Raw genomic sequence first — 20,038 nt, 5'->3', positions numbered from 1 at the left:
TATGAAATATTGAAACATTGTTACGGTACCAGATCACTACACAGCTGACTTCCCATTGCAAAAGCACTGTAGGGGAATGTTATGTACCCCATTTTTAGGTTTATGTATAATGTGTTGCTGCTGTACCACTCAGGAATCAAACTTTTCTCAACAATTGATATTAATAAAACAAATTTAAGATCGAAATGGAATAAGAGCTCAGTTACAAATTTAGACAAAATTAAACATTTATAAAGTAGTGCCGAAGGAACAAGGTGAAATCAGTAATCACTGTATCACTGGGGATATCAAGAACAAGTGACAAGAAAGAGTATTATTTCTCATATAGGTAGTGCAATACCCATAATAGTGTATATGCATACCAGACAGCAATAAAGAGGTCAGAAAAGAACTGAAATAAGAGCTCAGTTGCTCCATTTACAACTTTAGACAAAATGAAGCATAAAGTTACAAATGCACAACAATGTATACACATAAAAGAATAAAAAAAAAAAGTTTATAAACACCTGCAAATAATTTTTTTCCTAGGGATCAAAATAAGGTAGGAGATTATGAAGGAGATAAATGTAACATTTCTCAAACTTTTCATGGCCCATGTTGTAGCATTTGCTTTGTGTACATAGGATTAGGGCTTAGTTTTTCAACTAGACTCCTTTAATTACGCAGTCATTTATACATCGATCACATGGGCAACCGGTCCAAAGTATCCAGGTCCTACGGATACTTAATTTTGCGATATGTCCTTTACAGGGACCATAAGAGTCAGTCTTCCATCCTCGGTATTCACTCCAACAGACTCTACAGTCACACCGACTTCTCATAGATCTTAAGTTGTGATATTGACCATCTCCAATGTGAATTGTATATACCATGGTGGCATGATTTAAATAAGTAATATAAACAATTTAATCATACCATACAGTAAGTATGCATGCCTCAACATTTCTAAAGTTGAGGGAGGAGCACTTTTCCATGCATCAACATACATGTACTTTGTAAGATTTTACAACTCAATTAAAAAATAAAAAAAGTTTGCTATGAACAACAGCAAATAGGGAAAATACTAAAAACACCTATAAAATATAGAAAATGGATGCTATTATATACTTTGAAGTCAGAGAGACACTTTTGGGAGATGGAGTTTATGTCTACAAAACTGTATCCAAAAATAGGGACAGGCAATTTGTATTCAAAAGATGGAGGGTAGGTGTGACTGTACATGTTATTTCCGGCTAAAAAAATTATTCAACTGCACAGGAGTATGCATTATAAATAAGTGTAGGAGAGAGGGGTTGAAATTTCAATTAAATCTGCATATGCCCACAGGAGCAGTCCTTAAAACAAGTATAACTGTCCAAGACAAATGGACCAACCATAACTTTCCATATCTGTAAGCAATCTACAGGTGGTATGAAGTTGGTTATTCAATGGTCAAATGAATATCAGAGTGGCTACTTCCTGCATATATAATAACACCTTGCAGGGGTGAAACAACGCAGTGCCTAGATCCAATAGCAAAATCATTGCACATCTGCTGCTCAGAAAAGGACTCCACTCTGCTCTTTTCAGGGTTCCGGCTCCTTCGCGGCTGCACTCTTCACCCACCGTAGTTCGGCCAGTGATCTCATGCAGGTACCAATGAGATCATTGGCTGACCATATTTTCAGTGGCGACTGATCAGAAGATGTCAAATTTTATTGCTCTCACAACATTTTGGGCCAGTTTAGTTGAAATTTACCAGAATGCCAAGTGATTTTAGTGTGGTCAGTTTGAAAAATAAATATATGAAATACTGACAACCGAAGCATTACATTTTACTTCCACACAGTCGCATTTCCATTGGGCAGCTGATTCACCTGATAAAACCCGGAGGCTGAGTGAAACTGCAGAAGGGCGCAGGTATGACCACTCAGACCAATAAGAATCCTCAGTAATAAAGATTACACCTTGTTATTGTTCATTCCCCTCACAACCTTCTCCGTGGCCACAGTAGTGAGCTCAAAGTTTCAGGTACAACTGAAATGGAGAATCCCTAGTGGGGAAGGGGGAAGGGGGGGGGGGGGAACCAAACACACGACACCTGTTTCAGCAACCCATGCTTGGGGAGAGGCAAGTATATAGCTATAGTTCTACAAATAAAGCGTTTTAACCATCATGATTGCACTAAACAGCAAGCTTTTTTTTTAAAAAAAAAAAGTGGGCCCAAATCTTTTGAATTCACTCAACGATCTTTATATATATATATATATATATATATATATATATATATATATATATACACACACTTTATACTGTAAAACAATATGCTGGTATAGTATCAGTAAATGTAATCAGCAGCAGGTGGGGCAGAACAAAGGTCAATATTGGTCCCATAAAGCAGTAGCAAACTCTAGGACAGTGGTTCCCAAACTGGGTGCCGCTGCTCCCTGGGGTGCCACCGTGATTTCACAGGGGTGCCAGAGCCAGTGGTAAGCAAGACGGGGAACTACTTGTTAATTATTTTAAATTAGGGGTGCCTTGAAAAAATTGTGGAAACCCTAAGGGTGCCTAAAGCGGAGAAAGCTTGGGATCCACTGTTTTAGGAACAACATGGTAATTACAGGCTTATAGAAGCACCACACAATTAGTTACCTGGTGAGACTTTGAAACGCAAACTTCAATACACTTAACACCTGATGCAAATGGTTCCAATTTGATAGATTTTTATTATAAAAGGTAGCATGCAGTATGAATACCTGCACCAGGAGATAGAGTTAACCTTTTACATAATAATAATGTCATCAGCCTGCTACTTATGCTACTGAATTCAAACAGCGGTCATCATTTTATATGATATGAATGTCACAATAAGCATAGACGACAACATAGAAAAATAGAAGAGAATATATCCTAGTTGCAGGGGCAGCGTTACCATTAGCCACACACAAGTGGTTGCCTAGGGCACACCTAAAAAAAAATGAGTGGCGAGACAATGGCACTTATCCAGTGATTTAAATGCCCACGCACAGAAGACTAAAGCTTGGTACACATCTATACAAGTATTGTGCGCTCACGCGATTCATGACTGTTTGGTCACTGTGAAGATACGTGGTTCCCAAACCACTCAGACACGGTATTAGAGGAAAAATAGAAGGATGATTTATTCTGCAGAACAGGATTAAATACAGCACGGCCCCGTAACGATAGCAGGTCCAACAAAAGAGGAAATCAGTTCAAATAAATCAAGCGAGATATGTTCCAAAGCGCATCTCTGGCAAATCATCACCTCTGGCCAAAAGTTAGTCACACATGTGTCCAGCTCGCAGGGTAGCCTCTTACCTCCTAATCCCACCTTGGGAACTGCCTGCCCAGGAGAGTTGTAAAAGATCTTGATTGGTGGGCTGCTTACACTATCCAGCCCCCTCCCCTACATCCCAAGGTGTCTTCCCTCAGGTGTCCCCTGCTGGGTCAGGCTCCTGGCTGGCTGTAGAGCTCTCTAGTGGACAATAGGGTGCAAACAGAAATAACAATGGAAGCTTAAGTCACTCAACTCCTGAGTGTTCCCTGTGGAGGTGGAATTTAACCCCTGAAGTACTTTTCCAAGGAGATGTTCTAGTTACATCACTGATACTTCCCGATAGCAACATGACTAAAAAGTGCAGCTCAGGTATGGATTAGATTAAGGAGTTGTAACACCATACCCGTTGCTTTACATTCCTCCCCCCACTTTTTAGTCCATGTACCCCGTGGCGAGAGACTGGCTGGACAGTTCCAGAGTTCCCATAGATTGTAAGCCTGCGAGCAGGGCCTTCTCACCTCTGTCTGTTTTACCCAGTTTGTTTATTAGTTTACTATCTTTGTCCCCAATTGTAAAGCGCTACGGAATATGTTGGCGCTATATAAATAAATGATGAGGTGCGATGAGGCTTGGAGTCTCGTTACTGGTGACGAGACAGGCCATCCACGTTTCCGTGATCTTTACCCTTTTTGTGAGAGATGGAAAAGTTATACAGTTGTAAGGCCAATCTCCATTTCAGCAACCGTCCATTGTCCCCTGTGGTGCGTTGTAGCCAACTAAGGGGATTATGATCTGTGACCACCGTATAAGTACGGCTGCAACCTCTTGAGAGCCTAAACTATGGCAAGGTACTCCTTTTCAATAGTAGCGTATGCTATCTCACGATCAAGTTTCCGGGAGATATAGGCCACTGGGTGTTCACAACCATCCTCCCCTACTTGACTCAAGACAGCTCCTATTCCACAGCCCGAGGCATCTGTTTGCACATTGAACTGCCGTCGGAAGTCAGGGGCTGCTAATACTGGGGACCAGGACAAGATATCCTTAAGCTGGGAAAAGGTCTGCTCACAATCAGGGATCCAGTCAATTTGTCGGAAGTACTTTTTGGTCGTCAAATCAGTCAGCAGTTTGGCAATGGTGCTTACTGGGGGACTTGCGATAGTACGCCGCCATCGCAAGGAAGGCGCGTACCTGTTTTTGGTTGGTGGGATGAGGCCAATTTAGGATGACATCAATTTTTGCTGAATCCGGTACAATATTTCCTTCACCAACCCTGTGCCCAAGGTACAACACCTTTGCCATCCCCATCTGAAATTTGTCTGGTTTGATCATCAACCCTGCCTGGCTAATCCAGGCTAATACTTGGGCCTCATGTTGCAGGTGGTCCTCCCAGGTCTCACTAAAAATAGCTGAATCATCCAGGTTTGCCTGGGCAAACTCCTCACACCCTGTCAGCAAACGGTCTACTGTACGCTGAAAGGTGGCCAGGGGCATTCTTCATTCTGAAGGCCATGGCAGTAAACTCAAATAGTCCAAATGGAGTGGTGAATGCGGACCGCTCCTGTGCCTCCCTGGTAAGGGGTATCTGCCAGTACCCTTTACTAAGGTCCAACGTGGACACATAGTGAGCCGCCCCTAGCATGTCTAACAGCTCATCTACCTGGGGCATAGGATACGCATCCTGTCACCGTCACTTCATTCAATTTCCTATAATCCACGCAGAAGCGCGTACTCCGGTCTTTCTTTGGCACTAACACCATACGGGCCGCCCAGGGACTACTGGATGGTATAATGACCCCCCAGTGCCAGCATTTCATCGACCTGTTTTTTTGATCAGGTCAAGCACCTTGAGACTCACTTGATACGTGGGTTGCCGAATAGGCTGAGCCTCCCCGGTGTCGACATGATGGGCCACTACATGAGTGCGCCCAGGCCTGCTGCTGAACTGAGGCCGCTCTACCTCCAATACTCCCTTCATCTGTCGAGTCTGGGCTCCTGTTAACTGCTGGCCTATAGGCACCGCCTCCACCCCTAGGTCCTTTTTGGTTGCTGCGAGAACATCCGGTATGGGGTCAGTCTCTGGGTCATCCATAGGTGGGCAGCAGATTGCCACTGTGCCCATTTCCTTGTTGACGTACTCTTTTAACCTATTAATGTGATAGGTACCCACCCGCTTCCCAATTTGACCTAGTGCAATACTATAATCTACCCGGCCCTGTCCTGTCACTACGGTGTAGGGCTCTGCCCAGGTCACCTGTAACTTGTGCTTTTTGGCAGGTACTAGCACCATCACCTTCTGTCCAACTTCTAACTCCCTTTCCTGAGCCCCCTGGTTAAAATAATGGCGCTGCCTTTCCTGCACCCCCAAAGTATGGTCATGAGCGAGCTGCTTCAACCTTTGTAGTCTATCCCTCATTTGTACCACATATTCCAAGACTGGAACCTCCGGTTCCTGGAATGACCCTTCCCAGCTTTCCCGGACTAGGTCGAGAGGTCCCGTACCCTTCGAGCATACAATAACTCAAAAGGAGAGAACCCGGTAGAATCGTGAGGCAATGACTTCTCCCAGTCTCCCCTTTCCAACTCAGCATATGCCCGCAGCAACTGCTTAAGGGTCCCATTAAATCTCTCGCAAAGACCACTAGTCTGGGAATGGTAGGGGGTTGTGCTGAAGGGATGGACCCCAAATTTGTCCCATACTGTTTGCAGCAAGTCCACTTGAAATTGCGTCACCTGGTCAGTGACTACTTCTTGAGGGAATCCTACACGGCTAAAGATATCCATGAGAGCCTCGGCAATATGTTCAGCATCTATGGATACCAGTGCCACTGCTTCCAGGTTGCACTTCTTCCCTGTTCGGCTAGGTTTCTTAAAAATATCCCACAATGTCCATGGCTACCCTCCTAAATGGCTCACCTATGATGGACATGGACTGTAGGAGGACCCAATGTGGGGGTCCCCCCGAGGCATTGGCATACATTGCATGAGGACCTATAGTGTTTGACCTCCTGGCTAACTCCAGGCCAGAAGAAATGTTGTAGCAACCGGGCACAGGTTTTACGACCCCCTAGGTGGCCAGCTAGGGGGATGTCATTGGCTAGTGCTAGTAACTGGCTACTGTACTGCTGGGGAACAATCAGCTGATTCCTAGCCACTTCTGGGTCTAGAGGGTCAGCCTTAGCGGGCACTCGGTACAGCCTCCCTTCTTCCCACATGATCCCATCCTCCCAAGGTACCCAAACTGTCCTTTCCACCGCACTGCGGAGACCATCTAAGGATGGGTCAGTCCATTGGGCTTCCCTAAATCCCTAAATGCAGTCCTATCTACCTCCCCCAGATTCATGTCAATGTCAGGTAAGTCTGGTATAGCGTTACTCACCGACAGCAGTTCAGGCGGTGTGGCAGCTGATCCATAAGGGACTATCGGTGCTGGTATGGGTGGGTGATTGGGAGCTGTCTCCAAAGCCCGTGCTCGACTCTGTGTGATAGCTCCCACAAACTAACTGGCCAATCCATCACCCAGATCATTCCCCAGAACAACGTGGAAAGGTAATCCATCGAAAAGTCCCGCATTCACCTCCCCCGATACCTGGCCCCAATCTAAATGAACCCTGGGGGATGACTAATCTGGCCTCCCGCCATCAAAATTTAGATTTTCTGGTACTTTAGCCATCGATTAGGTGGGACTAAACTGGGTCATATCAGAGTATTAGAAGCCCCAGAGTCCCTGCAGCTCCTGGCCCTTCACTTTTACAGGCTGCAGGTGTCCCTTCATATATGCAAGGTGTCTTCCCTCAGGTGACCCCTGCTGGGTCAGGCTCCTGGCTGGCTGTAGAGCTCTCTAGTGGACAATAGGGTGCAAACAGAAATAACAATAGTAGCTTAAGTTACTCAACTCCTGAGTGTAGCCTTCCCGATTGCAGCTACCACCTCCACCTGATAGACTACTTCCTCCACCTCTGGCGCATCAGGATCGTAGTACCCCTACCCAACCTCAAATGATGTTCCTTGGCACACTGACACTTGGGGCACAACTGGTCTCAATCCAGAGAATGGTCTTGCTCCCCGTGGGCAATTTCTTTGTATGTGTCCCGGTTGTTGGCAAGTGTAGCACCTCCTAGGGTCGGATACTGCTGACCACGATCTCTGGGCACACGAGTGCACAGCTGGGGTACATGGCGTGATGTCAATCTCAATCGGGCTGGGTCCTTCAACTAGTCGCCCATTCACCTCCGCTAGGTCCCCTCCATTGGAATTTGTTTGCCAGGAATTCATCGGCTAATGCTGCTGCTTTCTCTGGGGTAGTGGGATTTCTGTCCACCACTCACTCTCTAATTTCTGGAGCCATTTTATTCATTAGATGCTCCAATATAAAGATGTTTTTAATGTCCGTTACGTTTGTGGCTTGCTTCCCTTCTAGCCACCGATTACAGTTTCTTTGCAATAAACTGCTAAATCCCATATAAGAAGAGAGTCACTGCTGCTTGCCATAGTTCTGAACTTAGTGCAGTAGGATTCAGGGGTCACCGCATATCGAGCCAACAATACTTTCTGAAGCTCCTGGTAGTCTCTCCCTTGCTCTGGGCTCAGGGCATGGTATGCCTCCTGCGCTCGGCCCATCAAACTAGGTATCAAATATTTCGACCACTCCGCCACAGGTATATCATGCATTGCCATCATGGACTCAAATAAATGAAGGCGAGTGTCAATGTCCGCGGCTGATTCCATAAACCGTGGTACATCAAAATATCCCAATCGCAGAGTCTGTCTTCCTTCCTGTACGGACACGGATGCCATTGCAGTACCACAACTGGTCTATCCAGCGCTGCTCCCAATACTGCTGCCCTCTTATGTGCGGCAGCTCCCAGTCCAAGTACATCCAACCAAATCTGCAGCTGTTCCGTGTTGCCGACGGTTATTGCAGCTGCCTGTGTTGTCATTCCCCCGGTTCCATTACAGAGTTCCCCTGATGGATCCTGAACCGTGTCCTCCTCATCCCCAGGGTTTTCTACATCCTAATGAGCCAATTGTTCGATTATGGATACCCTAGTATGCGTTGAGTTGATTTCAATTTTTCTTGCCTGACAAAGTTCCTGCAGGATTCCTTTCTTGGTGTTTCTGTATGTTTGTGCTGCTGTCTCCATTTTGCTGTGCCTTTCCAATTCCGTGCTCGTCACCGAGTGATCCCACCGCTTTCTACCAAATGTGAAGATACGTGGTTCCCAAATCACTCAGACACTGTATTAGAGGAAAAATAGAAGAATGATTTCATCTGCAGAACAGTATTAAATACAGCAGTTGTAGCCAAATTTACTCAGTTCGAGGCACCCTTAGGGTCACAGTAATTTTTCCAAAACACCCCTAAGCCAAAATAATTACCGGGTAGTCCCATTTAAGTATTCGGGTCAAAATAACGTAAGATATATTTAGGCCCCTTCACCATCATATTGTTCCCCATCAACATATCACTATATGACCCCCTTTCATCGGCTCACGCTCCCCCCCCCATTTCCTCAGCTCACGCTCCGTCCCCTCCATTTCCTCGGCAGTCAGTGAGGAGGATCTGGCGCTGGATTGGCAAGTTCTTTTATTTATTTTTTTCCTTCTTCTACAAGGGCGGCCACGGCACCCCTATGACAGCACCGCGGCACCCCTAGGAGCCGTGGCGCACACTTTGGGAACCGCTGAATACAGCATGGCCCCGAAATGATAGCAGTTCCAACAAGTGAGGTAATCAGTTCCAGTGGGATATGCTCCACAGCGCATCTCTGGCAGAGCAACACCTCTGGCCAAAAGTTAGTCACACATGTGTCCAGCTCCCAGGGTAGCCTCTTTTATCACCTCCTAATCCAGTGAGGGCTAACCTGTGACACTCCATGTGTTGTGAAACTACAAGCCCAAGCATGCTTTGCCAGTAGATAACTAGCTAATAACTGACAGAGCATGCTGGGACTTGTAGTTTCGCAACACCTAGAGTGTCACAGGTTAGCCATCACTGTCTTAATCCCACCTTGGGAACTGCCTGCCCAGGAGAGTTGTAAAAGATCTTGATTGGTGGGCTGCTTACACTATCCAGCCCCCTCCCCTACCTCCCAAGGTGTCTTCCCTCAGGTGACCCCTGCTGGGTCAGGCTCCTGGCTGGCTGTAGAGCTCTCTAGTGGACAATAGGGTGCAAACAGAAATAACAATGGAAGCTTAAGTCACTCAACTCCTGAGTGTTCCCTGTGGAGGTGGAATTTAACCCCTGAAGTACTTTTCCAAGGAGATGTTCTAGTTACATCACAGATACTTCCTGATAGCAACATGACTAAAAAGTGCATGGATTAGAGTAACGGGATGTAACACCATACACCATGCCCGTTGCTTTACAGTCACATATTGCAAGAGTGTGTATTCTCCCACGTCATGTTTTATAGTATGAAAACACATTGCATCTGTTGATTTGGTTTACTACTCTCCTAAAAATCACGATCAAATGATATAACAATGTCAGGCAAATGTGGAAATGTGTACGCACTTCCGACCAGCTGAGTAGGCAGATATCAGTAGAACCACAGGGGTAAATATATAAAGCTGCAGGTTTGAAAAAGTGGAGATGTTGCCAATAGCAACCAATCAGATTCTAGCTGTCATTTAGTTAGTACATTCTAAAAAAAAAAAATGACAGCTAGAATCTGATTGGTTGCTATTGGCAACATCTCCACTTTTTCAAACCTGCAGCTTGATAAATTTACCCCTTAATCTTTTCACCAGATTATCATAAGAAATAAAGATCTGAAGGCAAATTGTGTAGGTGTGTACGGATGAATCGGCATTTTTCATTCGTTGATGAAATGGTTACAGAAATTCCATCTGAAGTAAGAGTACTTACGTGTGTAGCCAGCTTAACTGCTGACACGAAAGAGAAGCATCCAGCAGCTTTTTACATGTCAGGTTAGCGTTACACTGGCAGTGTGGACTTTGGCCAAGATGCACTGCTAAGCACCACACTCCCAGTCTAAAGAGCAGAGAGTGCTGTTTACTAATACCGCTTTCATACTGCCGTCCATGCAATATCCCAGGTATATGAACCTGGGATATTACCCCGAAGTCAAATTCCCGGGTATACCACGTTAATACTGAACACAGGTCTGCCTGGGGTCCCCATGGCAACATCACAAGAGGAGCTCCGATTGGCTCCTCTTGTGATGTTTTTTTTACTTTAAACATTGCGTCTGGCGAGACCCGGGTTGAAAAACCTGGGTCGCATCATTCATATTGCAGGCTTCCCGGGGCAGACCGGGGAATTACCCCACCAAGAGACCTGGGTCCAATTCCCGGGTCTGATGACCTGGGACCATTAATACTGCACCTCGACTCGGGTCATCTGGGCTTGCCCCGGCAAAAACCCAGGTTTTTGGTGCAGTATGAATGGGGTATGGGTGGGATGGGGGATTTCTATGTGTGAACAAACTGAAAATATATCACTAGTGTTTATATGTGCTGTTTTCTATAAGAAGGCTCCATGGGACAGATTCAATTCCACGTAAGGTTCCGCTGAACATCGCCTCCATGTTCAGATGCGCCTTTTGCTAGCTATTACGGTAAGAAATATTACTTTTTGTGCACCTCTATGGGACACAAGGAAAAATGAGCAGAAATTTCTGCAAAAACTCTGACGTGATGTGCCTCCAAATACTGTTTCAGAAACACATTGCGTCACCTCACAACTATTTGAATCTGCCCCCATGTCTGAAGGACAGTTACAGCAAGCAGGTATTATATGCTATATACACACCCTTTACAATGCTCTGGTAGCATTCTGATATGCTTCCCCTCTGAGGAAGTTGCCGCTTAGCAATGATACGCGAAGGCTGCAGCGTAGTTTCACAAACCAAAGATTATATTACTGAGCGATGTGGATAATTATCTCTGGCTGGAATCCCCTTTAAAAATATTTCCACTCCAGTGGACTAGATCATCAGGCATTTCTACATCATACAATTAAACTTCTAAGCCTATTAACAGGGTGGTATGACATCCCATGCTCCTTTGAATGATTGTTGGGTTCCACAGACCATATGAATACCCACATGGATAATTGTGTTCCTTTAAGAAACTTGCTAGTTTGTAGAGACATTGTATTCCAACCTGGAATATTGCCTTGGAATCTGTGGCGATTGGTTTGAAACTCCTGCTGGATTTCTGTAATATACATCATATCTGCACTCCAAATTTAGATCTTAACACAGAAACTGTGAGATGTGATTTGCTGCCAAATAATCTCAGAAGCCCATCTATACCAGAGTATAAATGTAAAGTTGTCTGAATTTCTAATAGTGTTTGTCTGCTTATTAATATGTTTGATTTTAAAATATTTACCCACTCTGTTATAGAATGATTTATGTTTTAATTGGTATATATTTGTAATAAATGTTATTGATATCTGATACTTGAGATGTTTTTTCTATACATATTTGTATATACTTTGATTTATTGCATATTTTTTGCAGCATCCAAAGCACTGTCATATCGCCTCCTTTCTTCTTGGTATTTGAATTAGTGATGACAGCCTTTAGACGGACACCTGCCTGGTTGCTGTATGAAGTAATTGAGCACCTATAGGAGGGGGTTTTATTTGTATTTTGTCCTCAGAGCTAGCTAGGCCCTGCCTAGTTATTAATCAAATAACAAAACTATTACAAATACAACCTATGTACCTTTAGCATGACCCCTTTGACCTAGCATATAGAGCTGTATTGCCATGTTGATTTTGAATTTTTTTGTTTATGGTTTTTTGTTTTTAATCTCTTAAATTTACATAGACAATGGTGGCAGGGGTTCAGAGACAATCCTGACTTTGCACATTAATAATTTAAATATTATATACATTTAACCTCATACATTGATGGAACATGCAGTGTGTGTGTGTGCACCACAAATAAATTAACTACATGGCAACTTGAGAATATCAAGTATGAAACACTTGGGGGCAAATTTATCATGCTGTGGTTTTGGAAAAATGGAGATGTTGCCTATAGCAACCAGATTCTAGTTATTTATTTAGTACATTCTGCAAAATCACAGCTAAAATCTGAATGGTTGCTATAAGCAACATTTCACTTTTTCAAACCCGCAGCATCATAAGTTTACCCTTTAGACTTGAAGGCAGCTTAGAAAGAAATAAAGAGCCCATAGGCTACAGGGATTCAGTTGCACTAGTACTGGTAGGAAGCGCAGCTAATGCCCAAAATCAAATCTAAGCCAAACACAGGTAGGCAGCTAATTAAGCATAAAACTCTGCATCTTTCAGGTGTATCTGGACTAGAAACACAAAATTACACACAGACACACACGTGTGCTTTGCATATAGCGTCAGTTTGCTTATATACTCTTTAAATGACAACAGTTGCTATAAAAACAAAGCATATACAAATCTGGTTTCCAAAGTCATAAACGCTGCAAAAACTCAATAGTAGTATTCAACTATCCAGAGTCCTTTTCAAGTCATCATTCATCCAAGAAAAGAAAAAAAAAAAGCCAGTTAACCTATAAGATCCAATAACTTTCTATAAACAAAGAAGATGGATTTATTAAGGACAGACGTAACAAAAATAGATATAAGAGATAGAAAGAAGCTTTCATGGAGCCAATACAAAACAAAAAATACAAGTTACATACAGTATATACATAGTGGTAAAAAAAAAAACACCCTCATTAACTTTGTCACTCCATTTTACTAAGAAACAGAGATTATTATAAGCAAGATGGTACAAGATTTAGTATAGCATCACTAAGTAACAGAAGAACAATTTCTCCTCTAAACAGTTGCAATCTGTGAACCAGTATTGGACAAACTTCAGCATTTCAATTTTAAATGAACCATGTCTCCAGGATACTTGTCCAACTTGCAAGTGCAGCGTAGTAACGTTATTAACACCGGTAACAATTGCCAATGGAGGAAAAGCTATGCACATAGCCCTTCGAGGGGTGAGAGATCCAGCAAATCCAGAGAGGATTTAGATGGATCCCATTGAAAATGACTGGTAATGCCATCCTGAGATGAAATTACCTTGCTGCAAAAAGCTTTTCAAAGCTTAATGAATTACAGAACTTTGCAGTCCCCATATTAATCTATGGGGACTGCATTAAGAAACGCCAAGTGGCTTATGGCAGGAGACATCTTGGATGTCTCCTGCCATAAACCCTTCATAAATTATGCGATGGTTATTTCACAGAGAAAATGTTGCTATTAACCAAAGGCATGTTTTGTGTCTTGGATACAATCTGTCAAAAACAATGTAACTTACTTTCATTTGCACAATAATGTTAACAAAATCTTGCTGGCAATTTGTAATATACATGACATATACAGAGTGCTATGATGATATTGCAAAATTCCCCCAGTTTACAGGTATACAGCACTTTTCAACTAAACCCCTGCGCAAATTATAAAATGTTTTTACATAAAGGTTATTGCCAACGATCAGGAATTTTAAGCTGCAGGGCTTCCCCCTGTCTCCTTTCTAAAGGTTAAGTTACTGTACATCTGGAATCATATCACCAATACTGTGAAATATTGCAGAACCTTCTTGAAATTCAACTACTTTTATTGTTGGTATGTTGCTTTCTCTAGATATACATAGCATTATGTAAGGCAAAATCATGTTAATGAACACACTAAGTAAAAGGTGTTAAACTGTAATTTTACTACATTATTTCAATTCAAATGATGCAGATATAGGTTTTCATGATTTTAGCATATATTAAGGTAATATTAGGCTTTATTTAAAGCTTATCATAAAAACCAAGCTGGCAAAAAGCAGATTCACACTATGCTGCAATTAAAGATATATTGAAGAAAGAACACTAGTACTTTATGGAAACATTTAATAAACCTTGTACAATAAAAGATATTTAAGTGTTCATGACAGAGGTCACTTTAAGGAAACAAATATTTTATTTATGTAAAAATGAAATAAGTGGTACAGTAAATCAGTGAAGTTTCTAATATCACGTGGCGAGCAGCAGTCAATCTGTATAATCTATAGAATGACCCTGGACCTTGCAGTGTACTTTCATTATTGCCTGCAAACTAATGGCTACATTGCAGACACTGTACATGTATGGTCATCGTGTGGAAATAAGTGTAATGTCCACCGCTATCTAAAAAAGTCAATGTGCTATATTGGAACATTACCAAGTTACCAGATACAGAGAAGTGTGTACTTACCGGCAGGTCCACACTGACATCGGTTCCATCCAGTAAAAGCACCTTGCACGTTAGAACTGACTTGCTGTCCCCAGCCGCAGGGATATGGACTGCGGCTCCTCCACTGACCACGGGGGGAATTTTAGGGGTCTGGTGTGGGTAGGAAACCCCAGCAGTGGAGGCAGCGGTTGCTCCACCAGTGGTCCTCATCACCATTGTCCCTCCATCCCTTTCGTCTCTAGCACCAGCAATGCGAGACGCGGCTGCAGCTCTCCCTCCGTGCCGTTGCATTGACCGCCGGCCAAAGGTCCTCCGCAGGAACCGCAGCATCATTCTTCACCTCCTCCTGACTGCTTTCCTCCTCCCTCTTTGGCCCTCTCCTCCTCTTCCTGGATAATAAAGCTCTATACACCTTTCCAGCACAGCCCTGGAGAAAAGTGTTCTGCAACGTGAGTGCACTCCAATAACTCACACCACCATCAATAATGTGATAAAAAGCCTAGTCAGAAATACACTATGAATATCTTGTTTAGGTTGCTAATGCCTACACTGAAATAAATTACAAAATAAACTTACTGAATGTCCTTGTATAGAGCCAAAATTAAATTAAAATCCTCACATAATTGTAAAACAAACATGGTAATAAAATACACCAAAGCAATAGAGTCCAGAGCAGGTATGTACGCTATACCAGCTCAGACACCTTGGGAGAACTTCAGATTTATAGAACTGTAGTCTTGATCCAGAGGAAAGTTTTAGTTATCTGCCTGCAGCTCACCTTAGTGTTGCCTGCCAAAACACGGAGACTCGGTGTAGATACACATAGGCTGGAGCTTCTGCTATTGAACGATGTCTTTCTTATTACACAAGAGGACAGGACAACGCTGAAATACCAACAATGACACCCAGCTTCGCTGGAAAAAAATATACTGATGATCACAAAATAATCATTTGCTGGGAAGTCCTTAATACAGTACAAGCTTCTGACTTATCATTCGTTGGATCTACCAGTAAAATGAAAACGCAGTATAGATATGTTGCACCGTCCAAAATATACCTTGCTTCTTGCTTGCAATTAATCCGTCCTCAAAAATAAAAATATTTTAATTTCCACCTGCCAAGAAATAACTAGGATTTAAGCAATAACCCATTTTCTTCCGTGTTGTTCTGTGTCTTTCTCTAACCAGCACTTGTTGGATCTGATCTCTTCCTTCTCTTCTTCTTGCAAATGACACAGACATGGGTTTGTTTAGTTTTCCCCCTCCCTCATTCCTCCTCCTCCTCTTCTCTGTGTCGTTTTCTTTGCTTTTGCTGTGTCTCCTCCCTCCAGTGTAGTTTGGCTGATTTCCCAGCTATTCTATTGACAAGGCAGCAAGCAGGTGTTTTAACCCCATAAGCACGTCCTACAAGTGTAAATCTGGAAGGTCACGTGGTTATATAGAATAACTCTTTTTTTAGTTTCAGATTATGTAGTTGAGAATTACTGAATGAGTAAGTGTGTGTCATTTATTGGTTGTTCCATTAAAACTATATCTACCTACTGGAAGAAAAGTGACAAGGGAGGAGTTTATAACTGTATGGGTGCTAATTACTTAGCAACAGACAACAGTTTATTGGATTTGTATAATACAACTTTGCCTAGGTTTTTATTTTACACAAAATATTATTTTAAGTTAGCATAAAAAGGGATGTTGCTAGTTTGCAAAGAAACACTTAGCATAGGTGATTTGAAATTCATTACCCACAACACCACACCAGCTTTTCAAACTTTTGCCTCAAATTTGCAAATCTTTGTCAGTTTGTATCCAAATTGAAAATTATCCACCCCCCTCCCCCTGACCCTAGTGTTGCTTGTGATTTCATAGGACCAACTCTGTTTAAAGTAATAAATAAGTACTCTATTTTAATGACCCTACATTACATAATTATTTTAAGCTGTTTTTAACCCCCACACCTCATGCCTCTTTTTAACTTTCCTTCTCTCAGTCCTTTATTTTAAACTCCCTCCCATTTCAACTATCTATTTTTAACTGTTCCATACATCATGGCTCTATTTTTAGCCTCTCTCTAGAGTCTAGACAGTCCACTGTTTTTAACATCATCCCATCTCAGCTGTTTTGAATCGCACCCCACACATCATGGCCACTCTAACATTGACATGCCTTCATTTGTAACCTCCCCCTTCTCAACCTGACATTTCAGCTCTCTGTTTTTAACCACTCAGCCCCTAACGCCTCCATTTTTGTACCCCTCTTTTCAAAACACAGTAACACACACACTTCAAGGCTTTCAGGAGATCCACTTCCTTCTGCATTCACTGTGCTTACAGAGACAGACACCTGCAGTCAGATTAAATAATTTCTGTTGCTGGCAGAGGTAGGAGAATTAACATTCTTTTTTACAAAGACCTTTATGAATGTGCAATGAAACATCTCTCTGTGCCATGTCTAACACTAACAAATCAGTCCTAGACAAGGGCCACAATTTCTTTTTTTACTATACTCCCGACAAAGTAGGCAAAAGTGACAAACCACTTTTTAGTGCATGTTTCATTATGTTTTAATCGATTTTAAAATTAGTGTTTGGAAAGCTATTATGTTAGTATTTCTGACTCACAGCGAGGGGGCCAAGGGTCCAATTCTAACCAGGACTAGATCTGTGTAGATTTTGTATGTTCTCCCTGGATTTGCGTGGGTTTCCTCTGTGCGCTCTGATTTGCTACCCTACTCCAGCATACTGATCGGTTAATTGACTTATGACAAAATGGACCTGTGTCTGTATTAGGGAATTTAGACTGTAAGTAACAATGAAGCAGGGACGGAAGAGAATGACTCAATATTCTCTGGAAATTGCTGCATAAAAATAAAATAAATATTATGAAACATATACATTTAATCAATGTTCGTTGCTATTGTCTCGTATTTGTGAAAATATTAAAATCATATATTTATTATATTGTTCTGTTACTCATACAGAAATATTTGATCAAATACATTTTGGGTTTTTATTAAAGAGCTGAAGAGACCTTCACCAATCTACTGTTAAAGGGAATGGATGAGATTTACTAAAATGTACATATTTAAAGAAGAAAACACATTTAAGAAGTATTACAATAAATTAGCTTAGACCAAGAGTCGAAAACTCTAGTCAATTGGATTTGTGTCTGTTATAACATCTTTTTAGCTTTTTTCTAGTGTAGGTAGAAAAAGAGAAGATGACATATACAGACTTTTATCTGCTAGTAATTTAAAGCTTGGCCACAGCAAATGTGGTTTATAAATGAATAATTGCAGTAGTCAATTTGAGTACTGGAAAGTGAATTAAGATTGATGTGTATAAGGTTGACGGAATGTTTATAGTATCTGAGATTAGTTTATTGCTTTTATTTTAGAAAGCAAAAGCTACTAATTACTTACTTTCCCTTTTCCTCACCAGGTTCTCACTTTGTTTATCAAACATAGTTTAATATTAAATTGGTTGTATTCTGTCAATTAGCATTATTTTCACCTTACCCTTTTTCACTTCAGTTTCTTAAATGTTTTTCTCACCATTTCCATTCTTTTGGTTATTTTCTAACCCTAATCACTTAATTTATCTCATTAAACACTTTATCACATTTATTTTTATAACCGTAACCTTACTAGTAAGTTTTGGTCATTGTTTCACATGAATAATTAATACATAAATAATTAATTAAATTTATGTATTATAAAACTCACACAATTATTTTTACTCACCCCCCTTCCCTTTCATGTATATCTTAAATTCTAATACTATCAATTATTATCTTCACTTTGTTTATCAATTCTATTTCTATTCATCTATTGAGCAATTATTATTTTAATTAGTATCTTATTTTGAATGTATGTTACTTCTGTATATCCTGTCAATATATTAGGAAATTAGACATTCCACTTTAATAAACTAGTAGACTACAATAGTATTAATTTATTATTTGCTCCAATACCACTATTATTATATTTATATTCTTTTACTTTTTATCTTTTTAATTTGGGTCACATTCTTAACCTTAGTTTATTTATGAAACTGATGAATGACTTAAAGTGATTAATATTTTCCTCCCCCTCACTCATCCGATTGTTTATTTACTTTGTTAATCCAATCAGGTTAATACACAGGCGGGATCTCAATGGCTATACGCCATTCAGTTTGACACTTTATGACCATGTGATGTGTGAACTATCCCGTGCTGCTGGGGGGAGACGTCACTGTTGGGGGTGTGTCTGTTTGACACTTAGGGCTAGATGTACTAAGCTGCAGGTTTGAAAAAGTGGGGATGTTGCCTATAGCAACCAATCAGATTCTAGCTTTCATTTATTTAGTGCTTTCTACAAAATGACAGCTAGAATCTGATTGGTTGCTATAGGCAACATCCCTACTTTTTCAAACCCGCAGCTTAGTAAATCTAGCCCCTAGCGATCATGTGATGTGTGGATCACTCCTTGGTGCCGGGAGGAGACATCACTGTTGGGGGTGTGATTCACCCTTTATAAAGCCAATCAAGGTTGCCATGTAAATGCCTATTGTGAAACGAGCGTCGGCGTTCGCTGGGCTCGCTGTCAGTACTCAATAACTATTTCATTATAGTTAGCTTTATTCTTATCGGGTGCTTCATTATTAGTCAGACTTAGGTCTCCTATCTAGCCCAATGCGATTTGTGGCTCATATTAGGTACTATTAATGGCAAAACACATGTTTGTTATCTAGTTAGATTGTAAGTGGAGGAATACACTCCTGCCTCCTAATGATCTTGTATTTGTCAACTAAGATATAACAGGGGATACTTTCACTTAGCCAATTTTGGTTATACTAAGTAATAATGTAGTTGATGGATATATTGTCTATCCATACTTTGGTATAGAGGCAATCTTACCACAGAAGTACACAACCTTCTTGAGCATTAGTACCATTATAGTACAATCAATCTGGTTCAACCAGCTGAATTTAAATTGGTTAAATTGCAATTGTGCGCCATGGTTTATTAAATGGGGACACCTTAATAGTTTTAAGAATATTGTCATTTGGATATTCATTTACAAATATTTCTTAATTAAGGTTTGAGACCCCTGTAAAATAATTTAAGAATTAGCTACTTACTACTATATATCACTATTAAGCCAGCGAGACAGCAGGGTAGTTTTTCTACCTTTTTAACTGAATTAACTATCACTTCTTCTGACATAACCATTTGCTTTCATTTAATATTGCGCTATAATTGTTTTTAATGTATAAATGTTTTTCTTGGAAAAGAGTATCGTAAGAATTTGCGAGGAAAACACCCAGGTAGCGAATTGCCTGAGGACGCCATTGGAAATTTTCAACAGTTTCTTAGTGTGGGACGGAAGGTGTAGAGCAAGTGCCTCTGATTTGGAATTATTTACTTTATATGCGGGCAAAGAACCAAAGTCCTGAAATTCCACAAATAGATTAGGGAGGGAAGTCTGGGGTGAGGACAAAGTTAAGAGGACATTGTCCGCAAAGAGAGAAATCTTATATTGACTACTGTTAATCTGGATTCCCTTCACATCCTAGTTCAGTCGGATCCGGGC

At 41.4% G+C, this 20,038-nt stretch overlaps 1 protein-coding gene across 5 annotated transcripts in view; it reads right to left on the bottom strand.

Moving 5' to 3' along the window:
- EPB41L4B (erythrocyte membrane protein band 4.1 like 4B) overlaps positions 1–15,702 on the bottom strand; it is a 359,971-nt gene extending 344,269 nt beyond the window's left edge. For 2 of the 5 annotated variants that reach the window (XM_075212806.1, XM_075212807.1), the window contains exon 1: positions 14,490–15,702. In XM_075212806.1, the coding sequence (XP_075068907.1) occupies positions 14,490–14,801 (312 nt within the window). In that variant the 5' untranslated portion in view covers positions 14,802–15,702. The remainder of the gene's footprint in view (positions 1–14,489) is intronic. The other 3 variants (XM_075212804.1, XM_075212805.1, XM_075212808.1) reach the window with 3 other exon arrangements.
- Between the last annotated feature and the right edge of the window lie 4,336 nt (positions 15,703–20,038).

This window comes from Mixophyes fleayi, chromosome 5 (genome assembly GCF_038048845.1).
Source record: "Mixophyes fleayi isolate aMixFle1 chromosome 5, aMixFle1.hap1, whole genome shotgun sequence".
Classification (NCBI taxonomy): Eukaryota; Metazoa; Chordata; class Amphibia; order Anura; family Limnodynastidae; genus Mixophyes; species Mixophyes fleayi.
The sequence above is the reverse complement of the archived record's forward strand: the minus strand, read 5'-3'. Positions and strand labels throughout refer to the sequence as shown.